Here is a 19,927-nt window from a genome sequence, read left to right as displayed (position 1 = left end):
CCACTATTACCATAGTTACAATAGCGTTTACAGCTGTTAAGGAAGCCTGAAACTCAGTTATGGTAAGGGGTGTTACATTTCCAACACACGCTCTATGCAGTTGACCAATCACAACAGACTAGGCCAGCTAACCAATCAGAGCAGACTGGGCTTTTCGGAAAAGGGGGCTTTAAAGAGACAGGACCTAAATCAGAGCGTTTGAGCCAGAGGATGAAAATAGGTTTAGCAGAAATGTACAGTATGAGAAAAATAATGTGTTTTTTGAACATTAAAGCATGTAAACCTATTCTAGTAGACCCCCAAAATAAAATCATGAACCTGTAAATTTTCTTTAAGTCAGATGCAGGCATTTAAGTCAGGTGGAGGCATAGGGCTTGGTTGTCGACTAGATGTCCAACAATCAATTAGTCGATTAGTGAGTTTTTAGATAATTTTTTTAATTTAGACAGTTTGCATGGTAAAACCCTCTCTGAAAAGTTGTGGCTTTAAATTCATCCCATTTAAACCACTGCCACTACAGCTATTCACATTCAGGTGGACGTCTTTGGCCACTGCATTTCTTGTGCTGTTTTTGTAACGTTCCAGTCCATTGAATTTTTCAGATGTTGTGTCAAGCTAAAAGTAGTCCAACTTTTAAAAGTGCATCTCGAGACTCCTGCATTCTGTTGCATTTTATTGTATTCTGTCTAGCTGTTTTTGAATGCAAGAGCAAGTCTTATATAAGTGCCCCTAAAGGCCGAAACATACTCTACGCAGACGCTTCTAGCTATGCAAGCTTGTTTTGGTCAGGTGAACCCAAAACCAGCCTAATTATACAGGGCTTCCTTAAGATCAGTTACTCAACTTGTCATGTAGGCAACCCAACGACTTTGATTTTGAAAATATGTACTTTTGCACATTCCTATTCATGTATATTGAAAACATAATTCATAACATTACATTCCAGGGCTGGTACTAGGATGCAAACTTTGGAAGGGGATGGGGGATGGGTGCACTGTGATCTTGGGGTGGGGGAGAAGGCAAATCTGGTCGTTTCACCGTCGGTCCGGGGCAGTGGTTTTTCCTTGATCATTTCCCCCCTTTGACCCGGCCATGCCTCCTTCTGTTGTGCCTCTTTTAGCCTCTCTCTCTCTCTCTCTCTCTCTCTGACTCTCCATCAGCCTATGAGGGACAGACATAAAAAAGATTTGGCTTCAAACACATAGACCCTCAAGCAAAGTCACACTTTGCTTCAAGAAAGAATTAAAATAAGAGGATGTCATTTTCCATAATGTTGCTACTCTTTCAAAACATATTAAGATACTTTATTCAGAGCTTCTAAACACAGAAGCCTTTCCTCTAGGTACATTGTGCATAATAAATGTTAACTGGTGAAAATTAGAGTTACAATAAGGTTGCATGTAACATTAGTTAAAGCATTAGGCATAATGAAAAGTGTTTTTATTTTTATTTTTATTAATCTTGGTTAATGTTAATTTCTAAATATACTGTTGTTCATGGTTAGTTCATGTTAGTTCATAATGCATAATGTTAAAATATACAATATTCAATGTTAAAAATATATTAGTAATTGTACAGATTAAAATGAAATAAGATTAATAAATGCTGTTCAATTATTGTTAATTTTATTTAATCTTAAATAATGCAGTTAATGTTAACAAATACAACCTTATTGTAGAGTATTACCAATGTATTCGTATAGTAGAAATTAAGATTCTCAATAGCATATTAATAAAAGCTGGGTGGCATTTGTTCATTATTACTTCATTAGAACAGTTAATGTGTACAACCTTATTATAAAGTGTTACCATTTTATCATATCAGATCATCATCAGTATTGCTGTAGTGTAGTATTGTGACATGAAAATCGCAGGACATTCATTAATATTCGTATTTGAATTGGCTCTTCTAAACCCCCATAAGACCTAGGCATTATCAGAGAGCATCGAAGAATCATTCAGTTACCTCTTGAGCTGTGGACAATAGGCAGTAGCTGAAAGCCCCCAGGAGCGCATATTAAAGCCCTTGATGATAGAGGACTGGCTTAAAGTGCCGTTCCCAGTAATCTGGGGGCCTAGAGACCCTTTCTTTCACCATTCAGCCCAGCTTTCCTTTCACCTGGACATTATAACTCTCCATCCATAATTAGCCACTAATTAGGTTTCACATAAATCATTTAAATTGATTCCAAATTATTATGAGCAGGTAGCAGTGTGAATTTAACACTCTATTGGTTATTGTGGTCTCTTCAGATTTACAAAATAGTTTTAGGGGAAACGGATTGGTTGAAAAGCAGCTGAACCACCTCCCCTTTCCACAACCCTCTCTCTAGGTGGCCCTCTTTCCCACCCCCACTTCCCATGTGCTCACGTACACAGTCTCTCTTGCACTTGCACACAATCCAATGCTACTGCACATGCGAGCACCATGGACCCAATGACTCTGGTGCAGATAAATGGCTATTGAGGGACAGTGGAATAAAGCTTGTGAACAGGCACTCCTTTGTGAGCACTGGACCCTACAGTGAGGATCAGTAACACGCTAGATGCGTGCTGGACTCGGCCACTCTACCATATCAACAATTAACTGCACTCTCTCACGCAGTGCTGCATTGGACAGTGTTGTTAAACATGATACGGAGCTTTGCACAGGAATACAAATTCTCATTTACACCAATTTGAGCATTAGCATCTTGATGCAGTGGATACTTGCTGTAGAATTTTAGGAAGTTATTATTAGTGACTAGTTATTGGACTCTCATGATCCAGGGAGTGAGAAACATAGAGCACTGAAACTTCTTACATCTTGCAGATTAAGGGCAATCAGATTTCTATCAAAGAGAGATATGTGGAGACTTAAGCATATAGAGGTCTGTTTCTGTCTCAGATGCTGGCCATTACTACTGTCTCTGCAGGGTTCGACAATAAAGATGAGCCAGTGTAGAGAGTTGGGCCAGTTGACGAGACTACCACTTGTTGCATCAGGCCAGTGCTGTGCTGCCACTGTATTTTATGTTCACTGATCATGGAAATGTGTTTTTATTAGAGATGCACTGATACAATTAAGAACGTCTGCCAAAAAACTATTTGGTGGTTGTGCTTTTGTATGCAACATTGTTTCAAATCACTGATAATTATTTGCACAACTTTGAAAGAAATTAAGATAACTTTATTCCAGGACTGTGCAATATTCACAAAAAAGCTTTTATATATATATATATATATATATATATATATATATATATATATATATATATATATATATATATACATACACTACCAGTCAAAAGTTTTGAAACACTTACTCATTCTTTATTATAATTTATTTTCACATTTTAGAATAATAGTAAAGTCATCAGAACTATGGAATAACATAAATGGAACTATGGGAATTATGTTGTGACTAAACAAAATCCAAAATAAATCAAAACTGTTATATTTTAGCATCTTCAAAGTAGTCACCCTTTGCCTAGAATTTGCAGACATGTACTCTTGACATTTTCTCAACCAACTTCTTGAGGTATCAACCTGGGATGCTTTTTAAACAGTATTGAAGGAGTTCCCATCTATGTTGGGCACTTATTTGGTCCAAGTCATCAATTTCAAAAACTTTTTTTTTTTTAATTAAATTTTAGTTTTGTAATGAAATAAATTAATATGGTGGCACAGTTATATTTTTGTCTACAAAACTAATTTCAAACATATAAGCATACACCTTCAGATCAAAAGATTTTTAAGATCATGAGAAACATTTCAGTCAAGTGTTTCAAAACTTTTGACCAGTAGTGTGTGTGTGTGTATATATATATATATATATATATATATATATATATACACTGGCAGCGAAAACCTATGGAAAGAAATTGGTAATTTTATTCAAAATGTTCAGAACTTCTTAAACTACTTGAAAGAGTTCTCATCAAAAAATCCTCCACGTGCAGCAATGACAGCTTTGAAGATCCTTTCATTCTAACTGTCAGTTTGTCCAGATACTCAGGTGACATTTCAGGTGACACTTCCTGTAGCACTTGCCATAGATGTGGCTGTCTAGTCGGGCACTTCTCACACACCTTACAGTCTAGCTGATCCCACAAAAGCTCAATGGGGTTAAGATCCATAACACTCTTTTCCAATTATCTGTTGTCCAATGTCTGTGATTCTTTGCCCACACTAACATTTTCTTTTAGATTTTCTGTTTCAGAAGTGTATTTTTCTTTGCAATTCTTCCCATAAGGCCTGCACCCCTGAGTCTTCTCTTTACTGTTGTACATGAAACTGGTGTTAAGCGGGTAGAATTCAATGAAGCTGTCAGCTGAGTACATGTGAGGCATCTATTTCTCAAACTAAAACTCTGATGTACTTATCCTCTTGTTTAGTTGTTCATCTGGGCCATCCACATCTCTTTCTATCCTTGTTAGAGCCAGTTGTCCTTTGTCTTTGAAGACTGTATGTACACCTTTGTATGAGATTTTCAGTTTTTGGGCAATATCAAGCATTGTATAGCCTTCATTCCTCAAAATAATGATTGACTGATGAGTTTCTTGAAAAAGCTGTTTCTTTTTTGCCATTTTTGACCTAATATTGACTTTAAGACATGCCAGTCAACTGCATACTGTGGCAACTCAAAAACAAACACAAAGACAATTTTAAGCTTCATTTAACAAACCAAATAGCTTTCAACTGTGTTTGATATAAGTGATACAAGTGATCTTCTAGTACCAAATTAGCAATTTAGCATGATTACTCAAGGATAAGGTGTTGGAGTGATGGCTGCTGGAAATGGGGCCTGTCTAGATTTGATCAAATATGACTTTTTTCAAATAGTGATGGTCCTGTTTTTTACATCAGTAATGTCCTGACTATACTTTGTGATCAGTTGAATGCCACTTTGTTGAACTAAAGTACCAATTTCCTTCCGAAACAGCTACATCTGTACATTATTCCAAACTTTTGGCCGCCAGTATATATATATATATATATATATATATATATATATATATATATATATATATATATATATATATATATATATAAACTCAGCTAAAAAAGAAACATCCCTTTTTCAGGACACTGTATTTTAAAGATCATTTTGTAAAAATCCAAATAACTTTACAGATCTTTATTGTAAAGGGTTTAAACAATGTTTTCCATGCTTGTTCCTGTGGAACGGTCGTTAAAACACTAACAGCTTACAGATGGTAGGCAATTATGGTCACAGTTATAAAAAGTTAGGACACCAAAGAGGCCTTTCTACTGACTCTGAAAAACACCAAAAGAAAGATGCCCAGGGTCCCTGCTCATATGCGTGAATGTGCCGTAGGCATGCTGCATGGAGGCATGAGGACTGCAGATGTGGCCAGGGCAATAAACTGTAATGTCCGTTCTGTGAGATGCCTAAGACAGTGCTACAGGGAGACAGGAAGGACAGCTGATCGTCCTCGCAGTGGCAGACCATGTGTAACAACACCTGCACAGGATTGGTACATCTGAATATCACACCTGCGGGACAGGTACAGGATGGCAACAACAACTGCCCGAGTTACACCAGGAACACACAATCCCTCCATGAGTGCTCAGACTGTCCACAATAGGCTTAGAGAGGCTGGACTGAGGGCTTGTAGGCCTGTTGTAAGGCAGGTCCTTACCAGACATCACCGGCAACGACGTCGCCTATGGGCTCAAACCCACCTTCGCTGGACCAGACAGGATTGGCAAAAAGTGCTCTTCACTGACGAGTTGCGGTTTTGTCTCAGCAGGGGTGATGGTCGGACTCGCGTTTATCATCGAAGGAATGAGTGTTACACCAAGGCCTGTACTCTGGAGCGGGATTGATTTGGAGGTGGAGGGTCCGTCATGGTCTGGGGCGGTGTGTCACAGCATCATTGGACTGAGCTTGTTGTCACTGCAGGCAATCTCAACGCTGTGCGTTACAGGGAAGACATCCTCCTCCCTCATGTGGTACCCTTCCTGCAGGCTCATCCTGACATGACCCTCCAGCATGACAATGCCACCAGCCATACTGCTCGTTCTGTGCATGATTTCCTGCAAGACAGGTATGTCAGTGTTCTGCTATGGCCAGCAAAGAGCCCGGATCTCAATCCCATTGAGCAAGTCTGGGACCTGTTGGATCGGAGGGTGAGGGCTAGGGCCATTCCCCCCAAAAATGTCCAGGAACTTGCAAGTGCCTTGGTGGAAGAGCGGGGTAACATCCCACAGCAAGAACTGGCAAATCTGGTGCAGTCCATGAGGAGGAGATGCACTGCAGTACTTTATGCAGCTGGTGGCCACACCAGATACTGACTGTTACTTTTGATTTTGACCCCCCCTTTGTTCAGGGACACATTATTCCATTTCTGTTAGTCACATGTCTGTGAAACTTGTTCAGTTTATGTCTTAGTTGTTGAATCTTTAAATGTTCACACAAATATTTACACGTTAAGTTTGCTGAAAATAAAAGCAGTTGAAAGTGAGAGGACGTTTCTTTTTTCGCTGAGTTTATATAGATAAATTGTGGTTGCGATTTTGGCAAATGTTTTTCCTTATTCACACATTTTACTTAAAAACAAAAAAAAAAGTTTTTCTTTATTCTGTATTCTTTATTCTGTATTCATCTTCCAGATTTTTGTTCTGTTCTCTCACTGGTATCTTTTATGCACTGTATTCTGATCTCGTGGGTGTGCAAAAGATGTGCTCAAATCAGAATGGCGAATACACTTAAAAATGATGTATTAAATGAGTCAAATTAAATACAGTTTGAGCTTGCAGCGATTTAGAAATAGCACATACTCTGCGTTTTTTTGCGATTGCGATTTTATTGCACAGCCCTACTTGATTCTCTATGGGCTCTATTTTCGTGAGCGTGCTAGGCGCAGTGCGACGTGCAATGACCGTGCACTATGTCTTAGCCAATATTTGTGATAGCGCTTAAACTCTGCTGTCATTGCCACCCATAATTCCACACAAGAGACATTTTCTTTCATACAAAATATGAGTTGCAGGCTGACTCATTTTTCCGCCCCCTTTTGTCAAAAAATAATGGGCCCTGATTATCAGCAATAGTGATATTTGTCCTATACATCGGAGCATCTCTAGTTTTTATACTGTGTAAATTTAAACATTTGGTTTGTCTAAGATGCATTAACATTGTTGTTGCGAATTCTGCTGATTTGAATATGTCACCAAATATGTGTCGGAATTGCATGAATGATTTGTGGTAGTTGTGGAAGCATCAGTTAGAATATCAAAAATAATCAACAAATCACTGTATGCCATCGTTTTCCAGCAATTACTGCTTGAAAATGCTTAAAAACCTAATACATTTTTGTGAACATTATTATACATATTAGCCTTTAAAATACTAGGGGTGTAATGATCCATCGATCTGGATCAATGCATCAAATATTTAACCAACGATGCGATGTCATCGATACAACATGTAAAGATCGATGTTTATTTTTTTTAAAGATGCACATTTGTTTTAATGCTCTAAGGCCAGCCACTTCCGTACGAATTTCCGTCATGCGATGCAGCAACCTTATGATATTCATCTCGCTTTATAAGCACTAAATATGCTTCTCATGATGTGGGACACGGATGTGCGTGGAGTAAGTTGCGCTCTGAACAGAGTGTTGAGAGGATTATATGCATTAAATTGGGCTTACCTCAAATATGGTGGCGCATGCGGCACATTTTAATTCAGCATGAGAATTTTCGCTTTTAATGCATGTTGGAGCAATTCAACCATGACAAATAGCTAAAGAGCCTCGATATGGTGAACAGCGCTGACAAGAGAAAGAAAAAAATGCCTGTCCTGCTGCACCGACATCAATTACAAGACTTTTCACATCTTAACATTACTAACTTTATCACTGTAAATTTTAACAGATTTTTTTTCAATACAACCATGGAAGATGAAGCCAAGAAAAAACAATCATAGCACATACTCTCCTGTCGTGTGTATGTAAGTATTTTGGATTGAAAGTCTTGCTTGACTGTTGTAGAGATGACAAATTGTCACTGTATGTTTACCTCATTCCACAAAGCAATGAGCTGTCATCAAAAGATTGATGATCACTTGTATGTCATTGTATGACTTTTTTTTTTTTTATATTATTATTATTATTTTCTGTATTAACTGAAGTACCTTATTTTGTTGTGGATGTCCCAATGTGGATACTGGATTTGCACTTTTCAGAGAACTCATTAAAATATTCAAATCATATTTTGGTTACATTTTTGACATAATAAATATAATTGATTGTGTAAAACAGGCACATAATATCGTAATGTCGATTGCAGGCCCCTGAATCAAATCGAAATCGTATCGCGGCAGACTTTGAGGTATCCACAAACATCGGATTGCTGGCTAAGAGAATCGATACACGATTGTATCATGATGAAACTGGCGATTTACACCCTTATAAAATACATATTAGCCTTTCATCAAATAAAGTTGAATCTCAAATTTTCCTTATAGAGTCAACCTCCTTCTTTTTAAAGTATTGCATTTAGATTTTTGGTTGCACCTCCTCTTTAGTTGGTTGAGCACCTTTTTATTTTACTTTTTGTGAACATTAATATTGAATTTTGTTTTTTCTAAAGTGACCTAAACATCTACTTTATTGAGTAGCTTAATATATATATATTAGCCTAAGATATTAGAAAGAAATATTTTCTTTCTGGAAGTTAGAAAATTATGTCTCTAAAAATAAAGTTTTTAATTTTTTTGTGGTGGGGCCAATAAAAATGTTGGCAGGGCAAGTAAAAATCTGAAAATCCACATTGTTGCATACTGCTTTATTCTCTCTTCTGCTCTCTACTCTATTTCTCTCTCTCTCTCTTTCTCTATGTGCATGATACTCCCTCATTTTGTCTTTCTTCTCTTTTCTTATTGGCTCAGGCTCTCCTGCGTTGCCCAGCAACATGACATACTTTGGTAGTGCTAATGATGATGAAGATGTAGATGAGGAAGATGAAGAGGAGGAAGACACTGCTTGCAATGCCCCTTCTTCCTGCCAGTCTACTCCACGCAAGAGCAAAGCACCCAACAAATGCATTGTCAACGGTCATGGTACCTACACCCCTGAAACTGTCACACACACAATTTCAATACAAAAATACAATACAATTTTATTTCTATAGCACATTTAAAAACCACTTCAGTTGACCAAAGTGCTTTCCAGAATGATAAGAACATGAAATCAAAAAAATTTCAAATTGCTAGTTCACCCAAAAATGAAAATTCTGTCATCATTTACCCATAATGTTCCCTGAATGTTCACTTTTGGGTGAACTATCACTTTAACATCCACTTAGTGACATCATCCATTTAACAGTTAAAGTCTACGTGTAACCACATACTCTCATAAACTTTATTTTACTTTGTCTTTTATAATATTTTTTACTCAAAATAGTGATTTACAATCCTTTTTATTGTGTAGTCTGTGTAGAGTGTATTTTTGCACTGCCAGTAGCAGACAGGGTGGACATTTGGTTCCCATTTAAGGACCCCAGCAAAGTGAGTTATGGTCCTGCCTCTCTCCACACCATACAGTTAATGAGCCGTGTCTATACACAGCTCTCTGTCAGATTGCCTACATTTGCTGTATGCCATCCATATAACATGAGGTATGCACGTCTGCAGTGTTGTATAAAGTATCCATTTGTCATACTTGAGTAAAAGTAAAGATACCTTCATGGAAAATGACTCAAGCAGAAGTTAAAGTAGCTCATGAAAAAACAACTTATGTAAAAGTTTTAAAGTAACTGATTTTAAATTTACTTAAGTATCAAAGTACAAGTAAATCGTATAAATTACAGAACAGTTCATTAAACCCATGGCAACTTATTTGATTGGTGGTGCTCATCATTTACTCACCCTCATGCCATCCCAGATGTGGAAGACTTTCTTTCATCTGCAGAACACAAACAATGATTTTTAGAAGAACATTTCAGCTCTATAGGTCAGTTTAATGCAAGTGAATGGTGGCCAGACATTTCAAGCTACAAAAAGCACAGTAAGGGAGCATAAAGTTATCTATACTACTACAGTGGTTAAATCCATGTGTTCTGAAGCGATTCAGTCAGTTTTGGGTGAGAACAAACCAAGTTGTAACTCATTTTCACTGTATAACTTGCCATTGCACTCTCTAGGCACGATCATGATTTCAAGCTTGATTTCACTTTCTAGTGCTTGACGCATGCGCAGAGCCCTAGGTGGTGCAATAGGAAGTGTAATCGAGCTTGAGATCCTGATCGCCAAGGAGACTGCTAATGTCAAGATTTATAGTAAAAAAAAGAGTTATATTTTGGTCTATTGTCACCCAAAACCAATTGGATCCGTACAGAAGACATTAATGAAACCACTGGAGTCTTATGGATTACTCTTATGCTGCATTTATGTGCTTTTTGGAGCTTCAATGGTCTGGCCACTATTCACTTACATTGAATTGACCTACATAACAGTGATATTCTTCTGAAAATCTTTTTTTGTTTGTTTTCTGCAGAAAAAAAAATGAAAGTCATACATATCTAGGATCGAATGCGGGTGTGAAAATTAAGAGAGAATTTTTATTTTTAAATGAACTTTCCCTTTCATGGCGCATTCAAGTCACATCAGAATTATCATATTTATGGGATGATTGTAAATGAACACCACAGTCCATAAAAATTGGAACACTGTAGGAGAGAGTTGAGTCATATGAGTGACCAGAACAGAGACTTGTGGGGGTGGGCTCTTTTCATTTGAGCCAATAAGCAACCACCCAGAACACCCTGGCAACTGCACAGCAATGTGCTAAAAACAGAGTTAAAACAACTTAACAACAGCATAGCAACAACCTGACAACTACCCAGAACACCTTGGCAACTACAGGTTAATGTACTAAAAACACAGAAAACAACTTAGCAACAGTACAGTAACAACCTGGCAAGCACATATGGTAGCAATGAGCTAAAACACACAGCTGATCACCCTGACAACTGCATATCATGCCCTGGCCACCATCCAGAAAACCCTAGTAAGCACATACTGTAGCATAAATGTGCTCCAAAGCAAATATTACACTTTAGCAACCACAAGAAAACTAGTTTTGCTTAGGCAAAGACCATTCACATCTTCATAAAATACAAAAATAAAATGTGATTGACTTTTATATGAACAGGTCTCCTGGAAAGGCGGGAGACTGATCGCACATAACTTCATTATTTCACAGCTTTTATAATGTTTAAACCTAAACTTATCAAATTAATTATTCCAAAAACAAATGTAAATTTACATGTGCAGTTTCTTGTCTTACCCAGTGGAACATGTAATCTGGTGTGTTTCGCTTGTGATTTTGATTCATATTCATGATTCGCAAAATGAATAATTCAGACTGCTTTTTGAATTTTTTTGTTCAGTTCAAAAGCATCAAATTAAAAAGATTAGAAATTATTCTTTCAACAAATCACACATCACTATCGCCAATCTGCATGCATTTTTGCACGTACAGCTGTTATTTTTTTGCCGTGTTATGTCGCAAAAGGAACAAAAGGGTCTGGAGAAATTTATCGGAGTAAAAGTATCAGTTTTCTCTTCAAAATTTAGTGAAGTGAAAGTTAAAGAAATATTTATACTCACGTAAAGTACGAATATGAAAAAACTGTCCTTAAGTACAGTAACGAAGTATTTGTACTTCGTTACTATAGACCTCTGCATGTCTGTCTACACACGTGTGCATTCCTGAAAGCAATAACACAATATATGGGCAAACGACTTGCAGTACACACATAATAATTTAGAGTAGTATCACAATAAGCAATATACAGTGTAATTCTTATAAATGTTATCTGTTTATTAAAGAAACATCTAATGAGCGTATCATTAAAGATCGCATAATATTCAGAACTCTATTAAAGAAAGAGTTCACCCAAAAATAAAAATTCTGTCATCATTTACGTAACACATGTCTTTCGAAACCTGTATGAATTTTAATCTTTCTGTCTTTATATCTGAATAGATGCTCTTTAATATACAATGAAAGTGAATGGTGACCATAGCTGTGAAACAACAAGATTTTCAAGGAAATTGTTCTGTGAATAATGAGTTTGTTCCTCACACAAAGCTATGAGATGTCTTCAGAAGACTTTGAATATACAGTAACACACAATTCAGGTTGACTACTTGTATGATGCTTTTATGGTGCTGTGTTTGTCCTTTCTGGAGCTTGACAGCTCCTGGTCCCCATCCACTGAAGAAAACAGCTCAGACATTCTGCTAAACTTCTTTTGTGCTCCACAGGAACAACATGAGAGTGAGTAAATGATGACAAAAATGTATTTTTATGGTGAACTAGCCATATGAGGTTTGCTTTATTAAAGTGGTTAAATGTTGTTTCTCTGTATATTAGCGATGACTCATCACTGTGCTCATTTTCTTTGTTCTCCTGAGATTTCAATCCTAATTATGGTTAACAGATAAAAACAGGACACTCAGAATTAAGCACAGATTTGATTTGATACTGCTAAACGTCACTCCATCCTCTGTCTTCCGAGTTCTTGCCCTATGTCTGTCTGTGTCTCTGGGTTTGTAAACGGACCCTTTTGCCCACTCAGCAAGATCTTTTGGGTAATCTGACACTGCAGTCACCTAATACTGCTCCACATCCTCCATGCATGTCTGAGGGACTCTGGACATACTACCACCATACACACTACAGACCCCTACAATAAACAGAGCATGCAGTGTCTGAAACTGGGCGTGCTAAAGAAAATAGCTTTTTGGATTATTGTATTGTAGATTTTCCATCTCAAATGCTTAAAGGTGTACTCTGTAATTTTTTCCCCCATTAAAAATGTTTTACTCCTAAAGAAATGAATTGTAATTTTGAAACCTATGTATAAAATCATGGCCACTCACATGAGATGAGGACTCATCTAGTCATATCAGTAACCTTATAAAAGCTGTTTTAGTCTACATGGGGCAGGGGCACCCTCATTGAATCTGCCATTTTAGAATCACATGACCAGCTGATTACTACTCACTTAAAGAGCACCTATTATGGTTTTTCAAATATTACCTTTCATGTAGTGTGTTATATAGCTGTTTGTGAATGTAAAAAAGTCAGTTATTGACTCCCAAAAGAAAGAACCGATTCTGAACACCTGAAACGAGTCGTTAGTAATTCCAGACTTACTTCCTGTACTAACCTACGTAATTTGGTAACAAAAAACCCGCCTCTGGTCTTCATTGGCTGCTCGCGAACAGCTTTGACCTGCCCTCAAACACTACACTAAGCGGTAGACCAATCACAACAGACTGGGACATCTGACCAATGCAGAGTAGGCTCTCTGAAAGGAGGAGTTTAGAATGAATCCTTTAGAACGGATCATTGAACGAGTCGTTTTTAACACTGGGAATAAAAGGTAATGCTGCAATTTAAATTATGAGCAAATTAAAGTGTTTTTTGACCTTGGATGCATGTAAATCTATTGTATGAGACCTTTAAAACAAAATTAGGCACGTTTAAAAACCATAATAGGTGCTCTTTAATCTCAGTAACCATCTTGTTATTGGACACTTTCATTTTCAATGTCATCTGTAACTGAAAACTATTGATTTTGAATGATGCTGCATCCACACCACTAGGTGTCATTATAAGTCCAAAATGACATGAGCAAAAAGGTACTGAGTGCATATTTAAAGGAATACTGCTCTACAAAGGCCAAACACAGAACCTATTTTGTCAAAATTTTGTTAAAACTGAAATCGGGTCTTGTTTAGACTACAATTTGTATTAGATGTAGACTGATATATCAGTTTTACTGATTAATCTGTGCCTGATAGTTGCTTTATAGAACTATCGGTTATCTGCAAAAGTCTATGCTGGTAGTTGCTGATTTTTTTTTTTATTTCCTCCATGTTCCTCTGTGGCCGTGCTGGAGGATTCTATAGTTAGAACAGTTTGATTCTACAGTATAACAGCAGCCTCTAGAAGTGAAATTAAAAACAATTACTGACACGTTGTGAGGATTTGATCGTAATCTTTTATCATTGATAATATTCATCCATATTTATAACCTCGCTTCAAAGCATATTTTGTTATTTTGATTAGATAAACCAAGTGTTCTGAATTGAAGCGAAGGCATGCAAAGAAAAATGTGAGTATATGGAAGCTTGCTCCATCAGGACATAAAGTGTGTTACCAACTTCATATCTTGTCACTAATAATAAACATTATTCCTCATTAAACCTCATCTAGTGAATATTTACATTAGGCTATGAAAAGCTAAATTTGGTAAATACTTAAATACTTTACAGAGCATTGTAACAGGGCCAAGTCTCTGTCATTTCAAAATAAGAGTCCCCGGCGTGTTTCAGGCTTATTTATAGTTAGAAGTCCCGTATTATGCATCCAATCTTAATTTTTTCTGGTTATTATTGGGATTTTGTTTGAACAATAAGCTGCATTTGGGATTTTATTCATTTTAGACTGGTAAGGAAATTTGTTTTGTTTTTTTTAAGTTTTTAACATTCTATAAATCGATATTAAAATTTATCAGCCAATTAATTGCCTTTTCCACCACCTCAGTTAGCGGTATCTGCAAAATCTATTATCGGTCAACCTCTAATTTGTACAGGTTTGTCTCAACTATAATCAGTTTCAGAGAAAACAAAGTGTGGTTATTTTATAATCCACATTTCGCTGGACAATCAGAAAATTTTTAAGCCATGTATTTCAGCCATCTTATTAACTTGTGTCGTTCTTTCATTTATGAACCACAAAAGATGAATTTTTAGTGAAGTCCTGGCCTCTCTGCTCCATAAATGAATGCAAGAGCGTAGATTTGCCGTGAACAAGTTTTATAAGCTGTTTTTATGGTACTTGCATGTGGTAGTGTTTTTTTTGTCATTTCAGTCTTCATTCACTTTCTTTATATAGACAAGTGTGGGCAGAATAGTCTTGAAAAATGCACCTTTTGTGTTCTACGGAAGAAAGAAATTCTTAAAGAAAAGATTCTTGAAACAGTTTTTGACCAACAGTTGAAATGACCCCTCAAGTTGTGCTGCTGTTTTGAATCAGGTCTCTGCAGAGAAACCCGCATGGCCAGCTGGTCTGGCGTGTGTGGACGTGGGATCGCATGCTGAAAGGAAACTCTGTGTGAAGCCTAATGAAATTGGGATTCATGTTGAGCATCCATAGTTTGTAACAAAACCAGAACCACTTCTCCCTATATATTGTACGAGCCCACAAGCTAAATATGACACTTTTATGTGCGTTGTTGGCCAAGATCCAAACAGTTTGAATGATAAGTTGGTCCCTCTAGAAGCAACATGGTGTAGCTTTCATTTAGAAGAGTGATCCAAAGAGCACTTGTTTAGTATTTTTACTGCTAACACTGGATTCTCTGTTGAATGCACCATCTGTTTAATCCATGGAGGCTTAAAACTTCGCAAACTTTGTAGCTTCTTTTGTCTGGCTGCAATGTGGGTGGCTCTGTGTGGTCTCAGTAAATATTAATGCACTATTATATTGATTGTACAGTCAAAGCAAGAGATTAATTTTTAATCTTTTAGATATAGGCCCTTTTAAGTGTTTTTATAGCATTCAGCAATTTGTGTTACAGGGTTTCATGTTTTATGTATGATTTATTGATGCTAGTTTGAGAGCTGTAAGCAGCTTTGCTGTTACAATATTTGAGCATTAAAAGCCCATAAACTATAGTGTGTCAGGCAAGGCGTCTATGCAGACTCTGTTAGCTCCTTGGCAGTCTTCGTTTACTGGAGCAATTTACAAGTCAAGTGTATAGAAAGTGGAAAACAGAGCAGTCAGGTACAGCAGGACCATTCAGCAGCAAACCTCAAGGCCCAGGGTGTTTTTTTCCCACTATGGCACTAAATCACCTGGTTTAACTCACCTAGGAGGGGAAACCATCTGGTTAAATCAGTCACTTCAGTGTATAGAACTTTGAGGCACTGTGCACCTTATCTTAACACCCTTTAACACAGACATTAAACATGTAAATCAGTGAATCAGTGTTAATTTCCGAGATTTGTCTGATGCAAATATTAGTTAAGGGAACACTGTAGTTCAGTAAAACACTCATGTCTTTTTTCTTTTTTCGTCGTGGAACACATCAGATGAAAAAGATAGAATCAATGCGCTCTACCAGTTTAGGGTGCAGAGATCAATGAGACTTGATAATCTCAAGAGAAAAATGATCCGCACTACTTTTCTAGTTCTCGCAAGTCAGGGGACGCAACAGCCTTCCTCAGTTTTTTTGTGGAACACAAAATGAGTTATTTATAGCAGAATGTCCAAGCTACTCTCTTCAAAACAATCGAAGTAAATGGTGACCACTGCTGTCAAGCAAGATATTCAGTGAATAATGACTTAAATTTCAGCCTGTTCCTCACATGAAGATAACGTATGAATTCAGAAGAGTTGGAATATAACGCACAAGTCATATGGACTACTTAAACAATGATTTTATGGTGCTTTTCATCCTTCTTGGAGCCTCGTAGCCCCAGTCTTTATGTACTTTCATTATATGAAATAGAATGGCCAGGGCATTCATGTTTGAAACAACATGAGGTTGAGTAAATGTCAGAATTTAGATTTTTGGGTGTACTATCCCTTAATGTTTGCATACGTACTCAAAAAAAGTGTGCTTACTGCTAAAGGAGTACTTACCATTAGTTCTGTGCTCTATGCTCTCTTCCTCCAGTATTTAATGGGCAAGTGGGAGCTGCTGAGGAACCAGAGAGCAGTTTGAGGGCCAGAGGTAAAGAGGGAGTCCAGGGGAAGGAGAAAAACTCTGTAGCATCAGCTAGAACCTCCAGCACACACAATTTACGACCCAGCAGATCTGTACAGGAACAAAAACAACAGGTATGGCTGGCTTTATATTGCATTGATTTATTTATTTGTTAACTTTTTATTTAATGTTATAAACTTGGATATGGCGTTGGTAATAGATGGAAGATGCCCACTTATTTTATTTGCTATTCTTTTAAATGTAAGACATAAAAATGTGTTTGTAAAATTGTTTTCTAATGATGTATTCTATTTATTTTAAGAGCTACATAGCCATTTAACAATAACATGTTTTAAAGCATACAATCTCTTAAGATTGTGCTAACATTAAGCATTTGTTATCGCTTTACTAATTAAATGCTGATAGTTTCTAGTCTTACACACCAGAAAAGATGTTCTGATACAGTCCAAAACCTCTCCTTAGCTGAGCCAATATATCCAAAAAAATAAACATTTAGTCATTTCCTTAGTCATCATTCACTTTCATTGTATTGAAAGAAAAATGCGATGACTGCTGCCTCACGTCTCCTGAAAGTCATACATATTTGGAACAGCATGAATAAAAGACTAAATAATTGTCATTCTTGGGTGAACTATCTCTTTATTTACCCTGAAACCGCCAGCACAATGTACACCACACAGGAATCAGTGAATTACTTATTCAGACAGATTTGCAAGAGCACAGAGACAATTATAGACCCATTTGTGAGTGCTCACCAAAATTTCCTCTCCTCCTGCCAAAGCTTCCTATTGCAGAGCAGCATAGCGTATGGTTTACCCTTCCCTACCATCCTGCAGCAGGACTATAGCAACACATGATGTCATATCTCCACCACCCAACCCCCCCTCTGTGTCCACACACAGTCAAAACCAGTGGAGTGTGGGAGTACCACATATTTGGGATTCTGTTCATTTTCTGTTAATGTGAACTGAGTCTCTATGTGGTGGACCATTTGTATATCTGTGGTGGTTTCTGTTTGAACTTTGGTTTTGGGCAAATTAATTTACTCCCATCCCCCACCTTGGAGATGGAACAATCATAGGACATGGCCCAAGTCACGTGCATTCACTCCCAAAAGAATGAAAGAATGGCTCCACTGAGCCCCCTAGTGGAGAGTACACTCTTTTAGAGTGAATTATTGGAGGTCATTGTTAAGGCTTATGGTTTTGAATTAAAATCGAGGAAATTATTGAGGCAGTTTTGTGTATAACAAGACCGTTGTATTTTTTTGCAACTCTAAATTATATTAACCTGGGTTGTCAGGTGGAAGCATTTTTTTCTTTGTTAAAGGAAATTAAAGCTGTAAAAAATATATTTCTGCGCCACTAGCATCCCCATACAAAATAACAAAAATAATGAATGTTTTCAAACAACCCCCCCATCATCCATTGGTCGGTTAACCAGATTTTCCCGCCCCAAACTCATGCTATTGTTTGAGACAATGTTGCTGTGTCGGGCTGATCGGGATGCTTAAACATACAGAGCTATTTTTTTTTTATATAACCACAGAGAAACTGTGTTTACACTTTTTGGTGAAATCAGCCTATAAATGGCTTACTTATAGTTGTCTCTGCATATTAGGCTGGGATATGAAAAAGTTTTTTAACAAAAACGATTACACAATTCAGCCTAAAAATTACAAAATTAACTCATTCTGTTCTTTTCCTCATCCCTCAGCCCTCCAAAATGAACAGAACTTCGGGAGCCTCTGCTGTCAATTCCAGGAAGATGAGAGATCTCCGCACTCCTCCGACCAAAGCTGTGAAATACCCCAAGGGCCACGTGACTTACACCAAAGCCAGACTGCTGAAAGAGGCCAAGCTCAGCCTGAGCACACAAACACGCCAACTCAGCTCGCACCACACCCACACACACCCTCAACACTCCAACTCAGGTAAAGCCCAAACCAGCCACGCCAAGATGCAAAAACAGGTGCTATCACCAGCAACTGCTGGGCGGCTGTGTAGGACGGACACATTCTCACCCAGACGAAATGGACTGAGACAGTCGAAAAGACAGTTGGAGATGGCCGGGGTTAGAGCAGAGGTTGAGGTCAAAAGGGTCAAAGTGCAAGTCATTCCCTTGGAGACCCGCAGTAGGAAAGCAGCTCAGGAGACACCAGCGCCCGGTAGCCATGGTAAAAAGGTGAAACCGCAACTGACTGGAAGACCCAAACGGGCTTCTGCGGGGAAGCTCATGTTCACCAAACAGATGCACTGTAAAGCCGCCATTCAGGCTAAGAACAGCCCCACTACCTCAACACAAGACATTTTGAAACCAGCCAACTCCCCCAAATTATCTTTATCCCCCAAAATAAATAATGCTCGAAAACAAGTCGATCCTTCTGATGTGACCGAGCCCCTCAAACTAGTTGAGCCTAAAGGTGCTACAGACAAAGAGCGAGGCAGGCGAGGCACGGTTGCTGAGGTAACAGAGATAACAGAGGTTCCGGTTTTCTATCCAAGCACACGAGAGTTCCATGACCCTCTGACTTACATGGAGTTTGTGCGGGGACACGCAGAACTATTTGGGTTGTACCGCGTTGTTCCGCCAGTGGGCTGGCGTCCAGAGTGTAAGCTTAAAGAGGAGATGCGCTTTGTCTCTTACGTGCAGCACGTGCACAAGCTGGGCAGACGCTGGGGCCCGAACGTGCAGCAACTGGCCTGTATCAGAAAACACTTACGGACACAAGGCATTAATATGGAGGAGCCTCCACTCATAGGTATGGACAAGTATGAAGTATTGCTTGAGATTCATAACTTTTTAGTAGGCATACAGTGGCTCCAAAAAGTATTTGGACACCCACACTGAAAAATGTATGAATTTCATTGCAGTATTTAAAAAATATCAAACCAAGTGGCATCTGCAAGCACTTGCTTCACTTTTCTGAGCACTTTTTGCAATTACTTTTAACCAGTTGGTTTTAAGGTGATTTTTAGTTGATGCATGAAGTCAGTTCCTCTCAAGTTCACATACGTGCAGAGCAGGGTTAGAAATTTAGTAGGGCTGAGGCCAAAACTGCCATCAAAAATAACAAAAATGCCCCTGAAATTAAAAATGTGGGAGCAAAAATGCTCTCGTAGTAAATAAAAAAAAAAAAAAAAGTGTAACATCTGATTACACTCTATTGT

At 37.9% G+C, this 19,927-nt stretch overlaps 1 protein-coding gene and 1 long non-coding RNA gene across 4 annotated transcripts in view; one reads left to right on the top strand and one right to left on the bottom strand.

Annotated features, from left to right (window-relative positions):
* The window catches only part of LOC127452416 (protein Jumonji-like), an 80,264-nt gene that overhangs the window by 30,472 nt on the left and 29,865 nt on the right, over positions 1 to 19,927 (top strand). For all 3 annotated transcript variants that reach the window (XM_051717828.1, XM_051717830.1, XM_051717829.1), the window contains exons 5-7: positions 8,899 to 9,069; positions 16,707 to 16,870; positions 18,474 to 19,518. In XM_051717828.1, the coding sequence (XP_051573788.1) occupies positions 8,899 to 9,069; positions 16,707 to 16,870; positions 18,474 to 19,518 (1,380 nt within the window). The remainder of the gene's footprint in view (positions 1 to 8,898; positions 9,070 to 16,706; positions 16,871 to 18,473; positions 19,519 to 19,927) is intronic.
* LOC127452475 (uncharacterized) lies at positions 133 to 17,637 on the bottom strand. Its single transcript, XR_007899270.1, has 3 exons — positions 17,513 to 17,637; positions 16,673 to 16,847; positions 133 to 1,161 (listed from the first exon to the last, which is right to left on the bottom strand). It is a non-coding gene; the product is annotated as an uncharacterized LOC127452475 (long non-coding RNA).

This window comes from Myxocyprinus asiaticus, chromosome 15, assembly GCF_019703515.2.
Source record: "Myxocyprinus asiaticus isolate MX2 ecotype Aquarium Trade chromosome 15, UBuf_Myxa_2, whole genome shotgun sequence".
Lineage (NCBI taxonomy): Eukaryota > Metazoa > Chordata > Actinopteri > Cypriniformes > Catostomidae > Myxocyprinus > Myxocyprinus asiaticus.
The sequence above is the reverse complement of the archived record's forward strand: the minus strand, read 5'-3'. Positions and strand labels throughout refer to the sequence as shown.